This window comes from Arachis duranensis, chromosome 2, assembly GCF_000817695.3.
Source record: "Arachis duranensis cultivar V14167 chromosome 2, aradu.V14167.gnm2.J7QH, whole genome shotgun sequence".
Lineage (NCBI taxonomy): Eukaryota > Viridiplantae > Streptophyta > Magnoliopsida > Fabales > Fabaceae > Arachis > Arachis duranensis.
Window position 1 is genome coordinate 87,340,291 of NC_029773.3, and position 20,264 is coordinate 87,360,554.

At 35.7% G+C, this 20,264-nt stretch overlaps 1 protein-coding gene across 1 annotated transcript in view; it reads right to left on the minus strand.

Annotated features, from left to right (window-relative positions):
• Positions 1–114: 114 nt before the first annotated feature.
• LOC107475671 (BEACH domain-containing protein C2-like) overlaps positions 115–20,264 on the minus strand; it is a 22,030-nt gene continuing 1,880 nt past the window's right edge. The window contains 30 exon segments of the mRNA XM_052257939.1: positions 115–583; positions 1,513–1,635; positions 2,119–2,882; positions 3,272–3,629; positions 3,805–3,918; positions 4,207–4,303; positions 5,073–5,193; positions 5,294–5,516; positions 6,005–6,121; positions 6,209–6,295; positions 6,418–6,486; positions 6,583–6,639; positions 6,749–6,832; positions 6,957–7,026; positions 7,840–7,985; positions 8,543–9,007; positions 9,559–9,702; positions 9,795–10,343; positions 10,547–10,741; positions 10,867–10,951; positions 11,402–11,967; positions 12,722–13,045; positions 13,582–13,663; positions 15,112–15,188; positions 15,668–15,781; positions 16,121–16,225; positions 16,941–17,075; positions 17,759–18,440; positions 18,570–18,574; positions 19,253–20,037. Of these exon segments, the coding sequence (XP_052113899.1) occupies positions 506–583; positions 1,513–1,635; positions 2,119–2,882; positions 3,272–3,629; positions 3,805–3,918; positions 4,207–4,303; positions 5,073–5,193; positions 5,294–5,516; positions 6,005–6,121; positions 6,209–6,295; positions 6,418–6,486; positions 6,583–6,639; positions 6,749–6,832; positions 6,957–7,026; positions 7,840–7,985; positions 8,543–9,007; positions 9,559–9,702; positions 9,795–10,343; positions 10,547–10,741; positions 10,867–10,951; positions 11,402–11,967; positions 12,722–13,045; positions 13,582–13,663; positions 15,112–15,188; positions 15,668–15,781; positions 16,121–16,225; positions 16,941–17,075; positions 17,759–18,440; positions 18,570–18,574; positions 19,253–20,037 (6,821 nt within the window). The 3' untranslated portion in view covers positions 115–505.

Genomic DNA, 20,264 nt, shown 5'->3' on the forward strand with positions numbered 1-20,264 from the left:
TCTCTAACATTCACCACTTTCAGTGACAGGTCTTTTATATTTATTATCAGATTTTCATCTTATAAATTACGTACATATTAATGTGTCACTTGAAGACTCATGCCTTTAGCCGAAATATACTCATAAATATTCTTTCGCTACAAGAAAGAATAGCTAATATATAAAATTTTCTTTCACTACAATTCTGAAAGAGAAAATAATGGAAAAAATTGAAGAGAAAAAATTTAATGGCTCAAGCCTCAGCGAGAAGTCTGTCAAATACAAGCACTTCAGTAAAGCTGGGAGAGCGAAGAGGACCCCTGAGCTAAATCTAAAAGCCTAATACTGTGGTGGTGGTTAAAAAAAAGAAAAGAAGTGTCACATATGTTACAAGACATCTCTGAAACCAAAGGGATGAAACGAAAGTGCTTATAAACAAGAGTAGTATAAACCCCAATCCTAATTTTCCTAATTGTTAATTATTATGTATAGGAGATCTATAATCGACTTCTCTATATCCTAAAAGCTATGACTTTATGAGGTTCTTAAGTCCATCACCTTCCCAACCAAGCTTGAGCATTTGATCAACCACCTTCAAGCTTAACTGCAAGCAAATAGTAAAAGAGTTATCGGCTATTGTATTATATGTAGGATAGACATCAACATATATTGTGGCTATAAAATTTTTTTATAAACATTTTTCTGGTTAGTTGGAGGAATAATATTTTTTTAAATTTCTGACCCGATGGTCAGGCTTAAAATGTAATGAGATTTTCATGACAAACAAATATATAATAATCTAGTTTTAAGAATAATGAAAGTCACACAGGTTTTAGTGCACCACACTCACTGGTCCAGTGTAACCAATTTGATTTTCATGGAGGTGATCCCACAGGAACACAGAAATATAAAAACCTACCACACTACAGAGGTGTAAATTGTGGTGGAGAAATTCTTGTATGCTCCAAGAACATTTAAGAACTTCTTGTAAATTGTGGAAATCGAGATAAAGTGCAATGCTAGATATATAACTATCATGTGCCTATACCTAATAGCTTAAATTTTTGGAGTAAATGGTTTCACAACAACAACGGCAGCAGCAGCAACAACAACAATAATAATAACAAAGCCTTATCCTACTAGATGAAGTCAACCACATGAATCAAATGATGCTATTACACCTTATCATGTATCATGTATCATGTCTGCAATAAGTCCATTTATGCTTAGATCTCTCTTCTGAGTCTTCTTAGGTCTTTCTTTGCCCCTAAACAGTAAACACTGGTCTATCTTCCATATGATGTACCCTTCTAATCGAATGCTCTGCTGGTCTTCTTTCCACATGTTCAATAGTATTGAAGAAACTAGATTGCAAGTGAGATATAGGAAATTCATCCGTTTGGAAAATTTACAAGGATTAGGAAAATGATTCCTTCCTCCAAGAGAACACAAACGGATAATTAAGCACGCTAATTCACTCATAAGCAATGACTGATCTATGGCAGGATTGTTATCAAGAATGATTTAACTTACAGCTGGATCAGTGAAGATAATCAAATTTTTATCCAAAGTTGAAACCAAAAGATTCGTGTTATCCTTGTTTAGTGCAAGAGCTGTGATTTCCTGTCCTTCTGCTAGCTTCATTACATGAATTACCTACAGAAAAATAGTATAGTAGAACTGTTAAATGAAGAACCGGGTGCTGAAGAAGGAGATCATGCATCACACAGTAAAAATGCTGGACCAAGATGAACATTTATGATGTTTTGTTAGACTCACATAAAGTGTTAATTTGTTTAAAAATTAAAAAATGTTGATGTCTTCTATATAATAATTCAACAAGAAACAGCAGATAAAGTGGTAAAATAAATAAGATGTTACAATTGCAAGGAGAGATTGCAAACCAATTGTTGGTTGTTTATGAAAGAATTTTTTTTCATTTTTTTATAAAATAATGTTGGGTGAAATATACAAAATTTCTGGAGTTAGCTTTTAGGAAAAGCACAAGTTTTCAGTGAGAGCACATACAAAACAACAAAACCTTATCTCATACAGCCAGAGAACATAGTGACAGTTTAATGAGAGATAACATCTGTAATTTATTTTCTGCATCACATTTGAGCATCATGGATATTCTACCTCCAGAGTGTGCAAATCCAAGAAGCAAATTGATGGTGATGGGACATCGATTCTGTCGGCTTCATGAGTTTCTTTTGGTGGTGAATCAGGATCAGTTATACCTGTCTTGTTCCACCAACTGTTATCCTGGGGTTTACTATTTTCTGCAGAACTGATTCCTAGCAAAGCATTCCTCCCATCAACGGAGATTTCCATGCAAGTGACGCCTTTATAGAAAGATAATTCAGTTTTGGCTATCATAACACCATTAATAGTAAAGGTACAGAGAGTATGCTGTGATTCATTCCAGGTCATGACAACCCCTTCAGAGGAAAGGCAAACAGAATGTGCCTCAACACCATCCAGCCTTTTGATTAAACGTCCCCTCCTTATTGAATGCAAGAGAACATCTGATGATTCGGAGCATGAAACAACTACTCCAACATCTGAGTTGACACAACAACTAAGTATTTCACCGTGGTGCCCCCGAAGTACCTGTAGAGGACCCTGAATGCGGCGTCTCTGATTCTTTTCGAAGAACAAATGTGATGAAGAAGTACCGCTGGTTGAAGGAAGTGAGCTAATGGAAGAGTCTGATACACGAGATGTATGTGACCTATGTATTCTCCAGATTATTACTGTTGTATCTTCAGATCCTGTCACCAGATAGTTACTATCCGGTGAAAGACCAACGCAAGTTACAGGAGCACAGTGCGCATAAGCTGTCTCCAAGGTTTTAGCTCCATCTGAGGATACTACCCTAATACTATTATCAGCATGCCCACCTAACCAGAAGCCAAATTTTCAAATTAGATGTTAAATAGCACCATACATAAGCAACAACTACAAGTGTTTTGCAAGTTGAGCTGACACAGTGAATAAATTTTGATCCAACATAGAAGACAGAGACAAAAAACTGTATCCAAGAAAGAGAATTTCTGATGTCCAACTGTCATGCTTTATGGTTATATATTTATTGGTTTCATCTTACCTAGAGGCTATATGGATTTAGATCTACAACCATTAATTCTTGATTATATAGTTTAAGGCAAATAAATGATCAGTAGGACTTCTATCCATATCTTCTTTAACATGTTCCTCTTCTATAAATCCTGTGTGAGTAAACATTGTAAACATCCAAAATAGCTCCCATTGTTAACTTATCTAGATTTACCAGTAATGATTTCTTTGTCACATGTTACAGCAACAATAGCTTGGCTCCTAATTCCAGAAGCAGCAAAAGCTAATGCCTTGGGAAATAACCACTCTTCATCACTTGCCCCTTTGAACATGCGCATAAGTCCACCAGCAGACCCTGATGCAGCTTTCCCATGATGAAAAAGGAATGGAGTACCCTGGCCATCAGGCGTATTGGGCTGCCACTTGTGTTGTGCAATATGAGCTGCTGGTGCATTCATATCAACAACCACAACCATGTCTGAAGATGCGTGAATGGCAGCTGCAGGTAGATTGCAGTGCTGTGGGGATGGAACAACATATGGCTTGACTTCTTTGGGGTTTCGAAATATTGTCTGATATACAAAGCAATATATGGAATAATGGATTATCATTATAATCACATTCACTTGTCATCAACACATGAAAGACACTTATCATAATATTCTGGCACAAATCTTAAGAAGTACAGAGACAGCATTCTGTATTTATGTACAATGAAGATGTCAAACCAATGGAATCAATAGTTACCTGCAAATGCAGAACCTCGGCTAATGGCTTCTTCTTTAAGTGAGGAACAGTCAGAAGTTGGGATGGTGTCTGTCCAAAATAAGCAATCTGATCTTGTGTCGCACGCTGTTGTACCTTTACTTGTTATGCACAGAAGGGAGTCGTAAGTTGCAGAAACATAATTTGCAAAAATACAGATAAGATTGCCAATATGCAACAACTGTATTGCTAATTGTGGATGGTTTGCTTGTAAATGACAAAATAAATTCATATTGCAAAATAGTATAATTAACATGTCATACATCCTTGAGGCAAAGAAGTTAATTCTCATGGTAAAGAATATAAATAAATAAAATAACTGGGGTTGCATTTTATTCAAACATCCAAAAGAATTTGAAATATGGAGAAGCAAAGGAAACATACTGGGTCAGATATTTTATCAATATCCACTGTTCCTTCATAGGTAACATAAAAGAAAACATTATTCGCTGCTATAGCTTCTTTGCCTCTTTGCTTATACCTGCATGGTCGAACTCACTAATGTCACCAGATGTAAATGGTCTAGAAGCTACAAAAATAATGAAAATTTGGAAAGCATTGTTATAGATACTATAACTCCGCCTATGTTACATAGCTGGTCCCAAGTCCAGATAAAAGGGGAGGGTTGTGTTAGGATAGGGATGAAGGAAAAGGAGTTGGATACCTTCGGGTTTAAGCTTTGTATATAAGAAAGGTGAAGAATAGAAATGGGATAGGAATTATCATGGGGGTCTTTATGTCACAATGACGAAAATTGGGAAAAATACAAGGTTAAGAAGGAAACAAAGGTGGTATTAAGTAAAGTGAGAACAAGAGCATATGAAGGTCTTTATCAATCTTTGGGGAAAGAGGTATATACAAGATAGCAAAGACTTGAGAAAGAAGGACGGGAGATTTGGATCAACTAAGTGCATTAAGGACAAGAATGAGGAGTTTTGGCCACATATAGAGCATTAAAGGTGTATGGTTTGCGCATAAGCCATAGTAAGTCGGAATATATGGAATGCAAGTTCGGGACAAAGATTGGAAACACTAACACATAAGTGAAAATTGGAGAAAGCACCCTCCTACAAGTAAAGAGATTTAAGTATCTTGTGTATTATATAGGATAATGGAGAAACCAAAGAGGATGTAGAAGATAAGATTCAAGCAGGCTGGTTAAAGTAGCAGAGTATGTTTGGTTTTATATGTGAAGGAAAAGAGAAGAGTATTGTTAAAGGACAAGCAAAAAATTTGAAGCAGGTGCATACCCAAATATGAGGTCAATCCACTCATGTAAATGAGCAGATGCATACTCACTCTCCAGAGCCATCCTATGCTTATGCACAAAATCAACTGGATTCTCAGCCCAAGGAGGAAGTCTTACAGTATCTGATATGGCAGAAGAATCACAGGGATAATAACTAAAATATGCACTTGACTATACCACAAATTCTTCTAAAGAAACAAATGCAGAAAATATAGAGTATACCAAGCTTTTCTCCCAATTGTGTTGTGCATAATGTACAAATCAATCAGTTTGTCATAAAAGTTGATAGACTTACCAATTCCTTCACATCACTCATGTCCTCAAGGACTCCATTCCAAGTAGTAGAAACATCTGAGAACATCCGATCGGCATGATCAAATTTTCCACCTTGAAGTTTGATTGCAAGGGTAGTGAATGGTTCAACCCTAACAAGATAATACAGAACCTGAAAAGAAGATAATAACCATTAACTCTGCAAAACAAGCAACTAAGAATCAACCATACTAGAGAACATTGTGTACAGAATAAGAAATTGCTTCTATTGCTATTGTAGTTTGAAAAATTAAACATGTCAACATTATCATAGTGATTTATGCCGTGCTATGAATATAAACTAATTTTAAAATTTATCACAGCAGTAAAATAGACACACCAATTCTACAGCAAGATATCAACAAAGCATGACCTTATACATCAGAATTTTTGAATTTTTGGTCGGCTTCCCTATTACGACTTGTATGACTTCTTGGCCATAAGTTGATATATCTATGAGTTAAATTTGTTATTAGCATTCTGAAACAGCCTGGCTATCAGTTAATATAGCTTCCCTTTAAAAATCAACTTCCCCAAAGCTACCAAACAACTCTGGCAAAACATGGACAAATAAATTATTTTTTAATTTTCTATTGAAGCAGAAAATAGAGGGGAACCCACTGTTCCTGCACTGGAGTAGTGTGATCCGTAATGGAATTTGGGGATGACTGGGTCGTTAAAGCTAGCATATCTCTCTTGAAATTTTTTCAGACGGTCTGGGTTCAGTGCACCAATAGGCTGCATCAAGTCATAAGCATTAATTATCAGAGAAAAGATAAAAACATTCTCTTAGAACTGATTAAATCATGATTCATTATACAATACCTTTGAAAGATCTCGGTAAGAAGAAGGGTTAGAAAGATCCAAGCTCTCAGAACTGTAATCAGAAAGAATCCAGGGGAAAACTGGGTACTGCCAGAATTTTTTTTTTTTCACAAAAAGGTGGTATATAAATAACAATTTCATATAAGATAAAAATTAATAAATTAAGAAAAGAAATCATTACTGGTTAAGAAACAAGGGAAAAAGATCACCTGTGTTATATCATTATAACTACGCCCAGCCAGTGTATTGAGTTGCATTAGGTAGTCAAAATTACTGATCTGCACAAGGGATTATAAAATTAATGAATATAAGTGATTCATATGCATATTATATTAGAATCAAAATCCTTTGATCAGTTAAGGCTCAATTCATACCTCCCACCTAGCCCAGCGCTCCATAAGTTGTATTCTTTTCAAAAGTTGTTCTGGCCTCTGCAAAAAGTGGTATATTCTTAGGTTCTTCGCTTACATCCTTTATTGTTATCCTAAGCCTACATGGAGAATGATTTGCAAAAGAGAACAGTAAAAGAAAAGACATTACTTGAGTGGCCAAATATATATTGTTTAAATGAGGAGGCCGTGATTGAACAATTGCTCGATATGCATTCCTTCGCCCCTCACTACTCTGAAGAGAAAATTCATTGGTAATAAGTATTAGGAATACGAGTGTTAAACATTGGAGATATTACAAATCCAAGATTATCTTATGGAAAAATAGAGAATAAAGTAGCACAAATAAAGAGAAATACCCCAAAGTCAAAGAAAAAATTTGAACGGTCCACCATAAATAGCTCCAGCGCACTTCTTCTAAGGAGATATCTGTAAAAGGAACAAATACTGATAAAATGACAGTTTTTTTTTTCATTATTAATATGGACATAAAAGTAATATGTTATCAACTATCGACCAGCAAACATCATGTAACTAAGCTGTCAACTCATTGGCTAATATTGTAAGTTCCTACTTTATTAAGATGCTTGTTACTCTTGAACCATAATGTAATTTCCTTTCCTCAAAAAGGATCATTTTAGGATTATCAATCTGCAAATTCAGAAGGTTAACAGTATGTTTGGTTTATTTATCTCATATTTTAAAATTCAAAAGCATAGGTTTTCATCAATAATAAGAAATATGTTCCACTGTTTTCATCTCGTTCATATTTTCAAACTTATTGGAACTTTTAGTTTCATGTTGACCATTTTCCTCATAAAAGTTTTTAAGGAAGAAGCAGGGGAAGCAAGGTGGCACTAGTGTAATTATCACTGAAAACATATAATTAGAAAATGAAAACACAAGAAAGACCAAATAAAACCTAAGATTTTAATAACTGTGTGCAGTTTTGTTCTTTTATGAGAGTGGACAAAGGGTAATTTTAGGTTAATTTGGTTTGTTAATACCGTCACACTTTTAGCTTAAAGCCATCCTGCAAATTCATATAGTATGCCACATAATAAATCAACATATAGATGGTTCAAAGATTATTCTTGGTATCAAGATAATAAAAAGTTAATAGATAAGATCCATAAATAGTTTTAATATAATGTCGACATATGCATCATGATTAGAAATGAAAACACATATATAGAATAGACTGACAGGATTATGAATGTTCATTGAAATGAATTCATTCACCTCCGGCTAAAAATTTGATGAAGGGATGACGTTAACCAGCTACGATCCTTTTCTTGGTCCCATGCCTCAGAATTGATATCCAAACCATCCATGGGGGTGCTGCATGCACTGTTATCTACTATAAAATTTATCCTCCTACTGGTTACCTGCAATCAGGCAATGCTAATTTACAATTGTACAATTACAACAGCTACCCAGAAAAAACATTTTCAACATGCACCTTTGCCACACTAAAATTATGAGTGCAAATAGTAAGCAATATCAGATTTTATCCAACAAAAAGTTTCCAGGCATTTTGATCAAAGAAAGCAAAAGCTACAAAAATCAAGAAGAGAAGATAAATAGATGAAAAAATCTCTCAAATTAACGCATCCTTCTTTGATTGACCAAATTGATATGCCATAAATCTTCAAGAACCAATATAGAGATTTCTTCTCACTTTTATGTTTTGAAATTTCTTCTTCTCTTTTCCTCCACCAGCAGCTTTCTAAAATTCCACTAACCTAATCAACCTCAAATGGGCTTACAAAATCAATAGAAGCATACAAAGGCAATTCTCAGAAAAGGAAAATATCTTTATTTACATATATGCAATATCATCAGCATAGCTTAGCTACCTGCAGAGGAATTCAAATGCATAAAATAAAATAAATAAATAATTATGAAGAATTAAAAGAACTTTAAACTGGACAAATAAACTTACTTGGAAGGTTCCTTGTAATACCCTAAGTGGCTGGACCATTGATGAGGGTAGCTCAAGAACAATTCTTTCATCAAGTTCACTTGGAACATAGCCAGGTGCAATCCCCGAAGAACTTCGAACAATACCTTCAACACTCGAAAGTTTGGTTGCACTGGTTTCTAAAGATTGCTCTACAGTTTGCTCTACTGGTTCAGAAAGTTTAGGAGGCTGATTCATTACTTTGTCTTCAATATCATTAACCTTAGCGTCCAGATTATCAATTTCAGCCTGTTCTTCATCTTCATTTATACCGTCTATTGAGATTGCTTCTGCTGATAAAATTGGTGTTTTCTGATCTTTATTCTTCTCTGAATTATCATCATCATAATTGGCTGCAGCACCTAAATGATCATATCCTCGGTAATTCCTCTTCAAACATCTTCTCATCCGGCAAGAACTTTCCATAAAATCTAGCTTCCAAAAAACCTAGATATTATAGAAGTTATCATCATGGTGAAACATCAAATCCTTATTTTTAATCTAAGATTTTAATAGAAGATGGTATGAATTATTCAAATATGAAATTCACCAAGAACATCGGAAACAGCAAAATCAGAGCATTATGTCAAATACATCATTTCACTTTTTTGCAAAACACCAAAATCCCACCACATAAATTCTGGAAACACAGGTATGAGAAGGTATTTTTTTTTTAAAAAAAATTGAATTGAATTTTCTGATCAAGGCATTTAAATTATATATCAAGAAATATCATTAACTAACAGAATAAGTTGATGAGTGTAGGTTAAGCCTGACTCCCAGGAGAGCCGGCATAACTAACAGCCAACTGTCAAAACTAGTGCACCTGATTGCCCCTGCTATTACAGCAGTATATGATCCCCAATATAAGTCTAATTACAGTGAAGTGAGTTAATCATAATATTTTTTTTTTGAGTTAAGGCGAAAAAGAGATGAAAAGCAACAAAGAATGCAAGTTTAGTGATGACAATGTAGACGGTTATATTATTACAACATACAAGAGGTGGGCTGTATAAATGATCCGCAAAAGGCCCAAAAAGAGTTCTCATCTCAATTAACTGCCGAATAAGTTTGCGCCACCCACGGATTCCTGTATTGATTCGATGCCTAGCTATTATATCAACATTACCACGCCTGTCAATCTGGCAAACAAGAAATATAAACATATAACATACATACAATATCTCAATATATAATATGAAAACCATGTAACATAAATTGTTTAGGAACAAACCTCAGACCGTTGCATGTTCCTTGCTAGGGCAAAACTGGCAACTAGAACTGCAATGAATTTATATGATAAAGCATTAAAATCTTTCTCATACACTGACTTTGTATCAACTGGCTGCAAACATTCCATCCAGGCAACTCCCATTGCTTCAGTTATAGTCCACCTCTTAACACGCTCCATATCACTAGCATTCCTTCGCTGAGCAGATGTAGCCATTGCAACAGCACTAAGACCTCTTCCAGCACCAATCTTTGAAAATCGTTGAAGATCACGAGCTGCTGCCAAAGCAGCAGCTTTTGCTGCAGCTTTGTCCTTGGGTAATGGAGGAGTTTTAGTAGGTGCTTCTAAAGGTTTTTGAAAGCTTGAAAATGTAGTAAGCTTAGCCTGTTGTTTCCGTTCCATCAATGAGGTGTCACGCCTAAGTTGGGTATTTCTTACAGGGGCACGACTTTCACCACCTGAAGTACCAGCTGCTGCCATAGCCAATGCCATTGCTGCAGGTGGAGATGCAAAAGCAGCAGCCCAGGCTGGAGACATCATTGCCAGAGCAGCCTGAAAGAAATGTTAGATGCATTGCAGTAAAATCATATAAATGAATTGAAGATCAACACCATATAGAATCTCATTGTAGCAGATAACTTGGACTATTTTTAAATTTGATCATTTCAATCCTTTAATTCATATTGGTTGAATACTTTTCTCCTCTAATTTATTTTCAATGAGTGCATGTGCTGGCACAATACACATTAAAGTACCTCGACTGGAAGGGCATCAGCAGCTAGTGCAGGATCATCTACGGTAAGAGGATTCAGACCATCAGTAGTTGCGAGTTCATGGGTTCCAGCCAAGATGGGGCGCCACCTCCTCAAGACCGCAACAAATGGAGGTAAAATAGCCTCAAGGTACTGTTTACGGAGAGGCTTTTGGTCTATGCTAACAGCATGGTACACCTGACCAGATGTTGTACTATGGTAACTACATGGTTGTGCACAAAATACAAAAAACGACACATACTTTGATAACAGCCTAACATATTAAGCAAGAATAAAAATGTTAAAGGCTGAAAAATACTAACCTCAGAATAAAGTAAACAGCATGCTACCAACACTCTTTGTCTTTTAAACTCAGAAATTGGCATGTTCAGAACTGGAGAGAGGACACTGTTCAAATTACAAGACAAATAAATAAGACAAGATTTGGGATAAATAAGACAAGATCATGGTCCATTCCATTTTGCTTTAGTTTACTGTGTGTTGCATGCACATGCATAGTGTGTGTTAGTAATAAATAAGACAAGATTAGGGATAAATAAGACAAGATCATGGTCCATTCCATTTTGCTTTAGTTTACTGTGTGTTGCGTGGTGTGTGTGCGCGTGCGTGCACCCGCGCTGAGATTGAATAACTATATTGAAATGAAAAAAATGGTAGCATAAAGAGGGGAACATCTTAAGCACTAGCTACAGAGAGGAAGGAAAAATGAGCAAATGTCAATATTATGGTGCTGTATAGAATTATACCAATTGATAGCCAAATTTAATCCAGATCAATAAACCATTCATGATTAAAACATGTGCTGGAAATGGTATTAGATAGCAATGATAGCATTACCTCCACAAAAGTGTCGAGTTTTGTTTCCTTCCTTCAGAGATTGCATCCTCAATTGTTGAAGTCTTCATCAGCATATGTTCTCCCCCATCATCTTCTTCCCTCATTGATAGAAGAACCATCCGGAGCATGCAAAAGAATGGTTGGTCACTGTCTAATAGCTGGTACAATGCAGCCATTGCTCCCATCCCAGTGCCTGACCCTCCGCCAATTCCAAGACCGCCACCAAGGCCGGACTCATCTAGCAACAATGCTTGGAGCATTGCCATAGACTTCTTCACCAGAGGAAGCTCAACCCAGTTGCCATTGCCATCTTTCTCCAAAGCTGACTTCCAAATTTCCCATCCTCCTGCACCACCACCAAGTGGAGTTCCCTTTGAAGGAAGGCCAACGCCATACCACAAACGGCTCCGAAATTTCCAGCCATTAGCTAAATCCTTAGCGCAGGACCCATAGGATACAAAAGCACAAGAAACAGATTCATAAGGCTCAGCAGCAGCAGCAGCAGCAAGCCTTTCCATCACGGAAGTGGATATTTGACCATTTGCATCAGCCATCGAAGCAAGGACCTAGAATAGTGGACAACATGAATGCTTGAACAATATTGAGATAAACACGCAAAACAAAGAGAAAAGAGAAAGAAAAATGGACTATTCAAAGGAAAGCATTATGCAAAAACAAATCTAAGTTACTACCTCAACCAAAAATTTCCTATCCTGTATAGAAGGATTTTTTTTTCCTTCCACAAATTACTGTCCTGTTGATGTACTTTAGAGAGATTTTTTTTTTCATCCTGTCTTTACTAAATGAGATTAGCAAAGGAGAGAAACACAGAGAGAGAGGAGAGTAATAATATTAAGTTTCAATAAGGGTTTTGCTAAAATGTGCCCTAAAGGCATAGGTTAAAAACACTATAAAAGGAAATTTTTTATAAAAGTTCTTGAAAAAATAAACGTTTTTATATTTCCAATGCATTGAATACATCAAAAACATTAAAAAGATTCTATTATTATATTTTTAAAATGTGCCCTCAGGGCACAAGTTAGCTAAATCCTTTCAATAAAACTAGTGTTTTTCCGATCATTTCATTAATTAGTGAGAGCATTTATAATTGGACAGTTAATTTTGGATAGAGGTAGTGTATAGGATGCTTGCTTAATAAATATTTTCCAGAAAAGAAAAACAAAAGGTGTGCAAAGTAAAAAATGGCATGCTACCATTGCATGAATTCATGAATGGAAGGCAAAACTATAAGCAGTATAGAACCCTATCAATTTATGACTTCTACCATGAATGCCTAAGTTTAAATTTTAGCAGACATACATCAAGAGAGACTGCCCCAGAATTACTAGAGGACGATGTGCGATCACCCATAACTTCTGTTGATTCTCCAGTTACTGACAATGACGGTGAGTTATCCTGGGCTGGAAAAAAAAGAGAAAGGGGAGATGGAGAGACATCTGTGGCACGTAAAGTAAACTGTTTGCTCTGTAACCTTAAATGATCCTCAACAAGCATAAGTATCACAATAGCATTCTCTACTAATGCCACTGACAGGTAAGCTGCATTCTCAGCCTCCACCTTAGCGAGATCTGGAGACAAACCCTCAGCTGCAACGCCAGCAGCAGCTGCAGCAATAGTGTGAGTCTGCATTCAGGAAAATATGAATGCAAAAACTTTAATTGTTGTTTCCTTCCACTCTTTTCATAAAAAAAAAAAAAAGTGGGTAAGTATGTGTATCTGCAATTATTCTTGTATGTACAGATTTTATTTCTAAGGTAGTGTTTGGAATCTATCTCTGGGACACAAATTTAAAGACAATAAAATCTTGCCATTCTCCCAACAAGTGGAGATAGTGGAGACAGGACACTGAAATGGAAATTTTTTTACATTTTGTTTTTCTGTTTTATCCCCGAATGTTAAAATTATTAACAAATACATTTGTCTTTGTATCCATCACTAGTGTCTCATTATCTCTATATTTGTATCCCAGAAACCATTTTCAAACACTAACTAGGTGTGCTTAACTATGAGTGAAGCTATTTATTTTTAGATAAGCATGGACATTCGGAACCAAAATGATTGATGAGGAAAATAGAATCAGAAGACAAAAGGATACAATTGTGCCTACATGCCATAAATAAAATGTTTGAAAAGAAGATCATTGACAAAAACCAATGTACCTGAACCTGCAATTCTTGAGCAGAAAACTCCAACAAGGCACCTAAAAGTCTCCTCTTGAATATAGGCAATGCTTCCTCACGCCTTCAAGACATTCAAGAATAGTGATAATATACGTTAGGACCTTTTTTTTCTATTCGAAAAAGTGTAGTCATTGGAAACTTTTTGGTAGAAAAAAAAAAGTTCACAAAAGTCTTCTATGTAAAGCTAACCAGTATCATAATTGTGTATTCCAAGAGAAAAATAGTTAAATGAAGCACATAAAGCACAGAAGCACATTTCAGCTAAACTTCAGATAATGGCATATCATCATTTAAAACCATTCATGAATTTTCTCTTCTACAACTTTAAGGACAACTGGTGGTTGACATGGCTTCAAAGTTTCTTAGACTAGTGTTAGTATTCAATCCTTGCTGCATTTGTTCATGCCTCAAGCTCAAAAGGCTCTAGGATGAGAGAATGTCTGAAATGTTTAACTATTCATAAGCTTCACCTTACAATTTAAGCTTTTAGCAGATTTGGTCCTTAACAATGGTCCCAATTTTATAAATACTACTTATGACAATTGTTCAAGCCTACCTTAAACATACCAGCCTGTCTCAACATACCATGTTGAACTTAAGAATAGCAACCTTTTTCACATCTACTCATAACCAGGCCATGATACCCTCAAATCATTATCAAACACCACACAACCATGGTCTTACTCTTGCGAAACATGTAATTTTGGGTAAGATCAAATTTGCTCACCCTGAATCCCAACATGAATTTGGGATTAGAAACTATAATCCGAGAGACGCCAAGAAGTATTCTTTAGGTATTTTGTAAATAACTGTGGAACACGTATTCCTACTGCTTTTCACATTTCCTCATCTAGTTTTTGTAACTTCTATTTAGTTTTAGACCCTACCCAATCATTGGTTTAACTTGAATCAAACCAAATTTTCTTCAGATCAGCATTCCTTCTTTATTTGATCTTAATGGAACCACTTGCATCTGAGTCTTATTACCAAGAATCTGATTAACCTGGCCCACTCCAAGCTAGGTCTGAGGAGGAAGGGGGTAGAGGTTTACCGATGAGGATTTTTCCATTCCTAGGGCTAGAATCTGGGACATCTAGTTATGGGACTAAAGCACCTACCACCTTGACCAATTCATGTTAGTATATTAGCATATCTTTTGTTCAAGTGATCTTGAGACTACCCTCACAATTCCACAACATACATAGCTATTCTTGCATTTGTAGAAAATAAAAGAGGAGAGTAACAACAATGCAAGGAAGAACTTAAATTCTTAGGTTCAACACTTGAGTGATATTACATGCACCACAGGAGACAATGTTCATATGCCTTAATTTTGACATCTATGACAATTTTCATATAAGTTTCACTTACAAACAACATCAATGAAGTGGGGGTAACATTATCATTCAAAATTAATTCTACACAACTAAGGTTTTCAAAATATAGTATGATGTTTCAGGAAAATCATGATGCATTCTTATTTTATGAAACTCATAGTGGGTGCCTTACCTCATCCTATGTTCTCCTGTGCTAGATCCACCCACAATACAAAGCCATTCAGCACAATGAATTGTTGCTTCAATATCCTATACAAAATTTTAGCAGCACTAAACAGTATTAATGAAGTAGATAATACAAGCAACCATACAAGTTTAAAAAACATCTATCTAATAGTAAGTTAAAATGATCAAATTAGGGAGTTAATAACATTGGAGAACTCCAACAGACATATATTGCTAAGAGGTGAATAAGATATTCCACAGCATTTTAGCATTCCAACAACCAAACCTTATATCACAAGGTGATATGAACCTGTAAATCTCTACCAAATGACCAATGAAACTACACTGAACCAGAAAGTTATTTTCGAAATCCATTTCACATTCAAGTATTATATCATCTAATATTTTGACGTTCAACTGTTACAGCTCCAGCCAAAGAACCAAGAACTAATACATTAAAGGCACGAAAAAAAGCCAACCAAGAGATCTAAAAAGTGGATCATGGGTATCAGCAATGACAAGCAGTATATTTAAAAGGAAGTAATGATCTAAACAAAATCAACCTTCCATCCATCTTTTTGGCGCATCGAATGTTCTAGTAAGGTCATAAGGAAGTTATGTATAAGGTCCTCTATGTCTCTTGGGCTTGTATGATCAGATGATTTGCTTGAACCCACCTGTCAAACCAAACTATGTAAGTACATAAATAACATCACATATGAATTACAGCATAAATCAATACATAGATTCACAATTATTTCTAACTATTCGAACCCAGTGCTTTTTCCTTTTTTTCCAATCCTGTTGTTGTGGAACACTGACAATCATTAAACTTCTCATTCACATGGCAACTTTTAGCATTGTCAAAGTTTAAGAGTGTGAAAAATGTGTGCACGCGCAAATGTTTCCTTTTTTGCTACCATGTTGTAGTGGGATAGTAACAGTCAATAAACTTCTCATTCACTGGCAATTCTTAGAGTTGTGAAAAATGTGTATGTGTGTATGTGTGTTATTACCTCATGGTTTGATATTAGGACCTCTAAAATCCATTCTGGCCATTCCTCCATGTTTGTCAGATTGGTTCTGTTTTCTGGATGACTGCAAGCCAAAAATAGAACATCCTGAAATCATACACAAACAAGCAGCTCAAAAAAACTGGATGGTATAAAACAAGTTTTCCAGAATTGGAATCCTTAATTCTAGTACAATGTAATGGAGAGATAGAATGACGAAAAGCATAATATACAAAAATATACCACAAGAAGTGACTAGAAGTAACAAGGAAAACATGATATTCTCCTTTCACAAAGCCACATAGAAAAGTATAAGGCATAAAAAAAAAGTTTCTTGGATATTCTCCTTTCACAAGTACTCTAGCATGTTTGCTGTTGTCCCATGTACCGCACACCATGAAGAAGCTATGAAACCATTTTTCGTTTCAGTGAAATACATCTTTTTATAATTACTGTTCCAAGTACCTTAAAGTAATGTAAATTGCTTAACTTTGGTTTTAAGCATTTTACCAGGCTCAGGCTGCCTATGAAGGAACTTTGGTAGGCATATAGAATGAATTGCATGTTTAATCTCCGAGATTAGGAAATGGAAAACTTAAAGGAAAGAATAATAATCAATGAAAAAGAAAATATGTAGCATAAGATTCTAATGCATCAAATAACAAAACAATAAAATAAGCAAGTCTATCCATAAAAATCAAATGGATCAAAGAAGCAAGTGCAAAAATATGATACTAAAAGGACCTCACAAAACAATAGAATAAGATACAATGTACAAATACTAGACATATAATGATGTAAGAAAAAAATGGTAAGCCAATACCTGAAGTACTCTTCTCTGCAGAGGCCTTGGCGCAAATGGAAGGGAATGCAAAAGCACCAATAGAAGTTGTGAATGCTTGAAGCGGTGACCAGAATCAGAGAAATTCAGTCCATCCTCAGTTGAAGAAGCATTTAACTGAAATGGAAAGAAGGATGACCAAAAGAAACATGGAATAAGAAAGATCAGCTAGTGAGAAGGAACACCATGGCTAACTAATGACATTTATCAAAGGGTTTTTGCCCAATAGAGATTACGGGACTTGAAGGCTTAGTTTTATGATTCAAATATAGTGATAGGGAAATTGTCTGATTGGCAAGAGTGTTTTCCTCACTCTTCAAGTTAACAAGTTTCACTTTTACTGAGAGAAAAAGAAACGTTAGACATAGAAAAATGGTCATGAAAATTGCATGACAACTAACAGAAAAGTGGTAGATGAAATGGGAAAGATCAAGATGATATAATTTGAATAGAGAATGTGTCACCGAAAGTGTCATCCTGACAAATATTCAAACAAATAGTAAATGAGCTGTTTGGATTGTCAAAAATTAAGCAAATGTTGAGAAATGGGGAATCCAAAATATCTTCACTGGTACTATTGTTTTATCACATTAGGTTGGCATACAATAATCATGGGAATCTTCAACACCAAGATGCATCCAGTGATGCATCAAGTAGCACTTTCAAATAATAATAAAACAATAAACATAAATGAAAAGTTCATCGCCATTTTTGCAACTTTAAAGAACTAATTCTCATATTGATCTGTGCATTTCTAAAGATAAGGATTACAGACAAGATGGAGAGAGAGTTTGTCATACCGAGGCAGCCAATAAGGCTGTGTAAACATTGTTAGTCATTAGCCTGTTGGGTGCAGCTTGAAAAGCCTTCTGTAAGGCATAAAGAAGAAGAGAAACTTTATCATCAAACATAGTACAACCTCCTTCATCTAGTCCAACACCCAAAAGGTTGCTTGATGTATCTGGACCAGCAGGGCAATCAAACTTCAAATGCCCAGAAGCTACTAAAGCACCCAAGAGACCTATTATTCGAACAACAATGCCATCACTTTTATCAACATTGTAAACATTTTTTCTAGCACTGTCGGCACTAATAGATAGACTTATGCCTCCCAAGTTCTTGTCAGACGAAAGTTCAGAGGTTAATGCCATCCTTTCACTATTCGCATCAGGAGAACCAGCATCATCAAGATAACTGCCACTATCAACAAATTGAGAACCTTGGTCATTGTCTTGTAAAACGTATTCACTTTTCTCCTCAAATGCTTCATCATACTGACATCTTTCTCTGGTTTCAGTTCTACTGTTAGTCTCAGGTTTTGAAAGATCAGAATGCTTTGACATTGATTCCAAGACATCATTGTCTCCAGCTTTAGCTTCCCTTTGGAGAAGGACAAGTAGCGTTTCAATACCACCAGACGCTAGGAATGCCTCTGCAAATGTTTGAGCTCTAGATTTATATATATATATATAATTTTTAGAACTGATAGATATATTATTAAAAACAAAACTAGCATTTGTAAGTTCATCTTAGATATCTCAATTTCAAAATAAGCTGTTTTAGATGAGATAACCAATAAGCAAATGATGCATATTACTAGTACTCAATTACTCAATCTAATACAATGCACAGAAGATTATAGATTATCACTTAAGCCAGAAAGGTGGGTATTTTCCTATTTCAATGGTCATGAAACTAAGACATGAGGTGCTATGTGGATTACAGAGAGGTTTTGCGGATAGTACAATACATCCGCTGGGGTTTACCATCCCCTATGAAACAAAAAGCCTTGTGCAAGATAGAAGCTATAGCTAAAAGGAGCCAGTTATAAATTTGTGAAACAACAACTGGCTCCATTTACCTCTATCAACAGATAAAATTTATATCAACTTTTAAGGCTTTCTCATAAAGTTTCTATCAACTTTCTCTATCCCTTTTGCTCGTAAAATTGATCCATCTTTTCATGCCAAAGCATCTATTGGTTTTTCCTCACATGACTAAACCTCCTTCAAGAAGGTTACATAATTTCTGCCTCTGTACCTCAACTTTCCCCCAAATATGATTGTTCATAATCATATTTGTTCTTACTGTGTTCAATCAACATTCACCACAAAGTTTGTTCAAGACTGCCCAAGAAGAAACATGACATATAGTCATATAGATATCCTATTAGAAGAAGATATGCAGTTTATAATGTTATTGTTTATTGTGCTTCATGTCAGCATCTTGCCAAACAATTCTTTCGATCAACCCTCAAAAAGGAAGAGATAAAACGCATTTCATGGACCACTTACCTGACTGGGTTGTGGACTGTCAACCAAGAATCCAAGTAAACATCGGACATCATCTGATGCAAAAGAAGGAGATGCTGCTACTATTAGAAGTTCAATTACCACTAAGAGCTCATCGACCAAAGCATTGATTTCACCAACTGGTCTTGTTCCAGTTAGGGAAAAGGTATTTACTGAATCCTTTTCAGGAATAATCCAATAGCATTTTCTGCACCCATCAAGAAGCATCTGAATGGCATTGGCATCTCGCATCACTGTTGACTCAGTGAAAACCATGTCAGCAAGTGATGATAGAAGCTTCTTTTGTATTCCATAACTACACAAGCTCCAAATTTTTAAGTCTAATAGCAGCGTAGTGAAGAGCTGCACTTTAAGTGGATGGTTAATGTTCTGAGATTGACAAAGTGAGACAACAGCTGCAACAAGTTCCTCATCTCTTACACCATCACTCTTCTCAACATCAAAGGAAGATATTGTTTGGAGAAGATAGTTCAAAATTTTTGAAAGAACCTCAGGCCCTCTACCACGAGATAACTCCTCATTATTCTTTGGATATTTAATAGCTGTGGATATAATTCTAAATATAGGACCAGCAAGAGACGTGGTGGCTATAGATACAGAAAAATTCCCTTGCTTTGGTTCTAGAGTATCCTCACGTAAATTGCTTATAGCCAAGGGAAGCAAAGACAGTGGACCACCATAAGCCAATGCCCACAAAGCATCAACAGGCCTCATCCGTGTAGCAACATGGACTTGCCCAAGAACCTCAGCTGGACGTCGGAGCAATCCTGAATCATGACAAAAGAACCATAACAAGATAATTCAACATATTTTTAAAACCTTGCTGAATAAAATAAATTTTATCGTGTTAAAAGACCGGGTGGCTTTGTGTATGTGCTCCTAGCTGGTGGAGTTTGGGGAGGCTAGACATATGCTGCCTTCCACCCACAATCCCCAACATACACACACACATACACACACAAAAAAAAAAAAAAAAAAAAAAAAAAAACAAGAA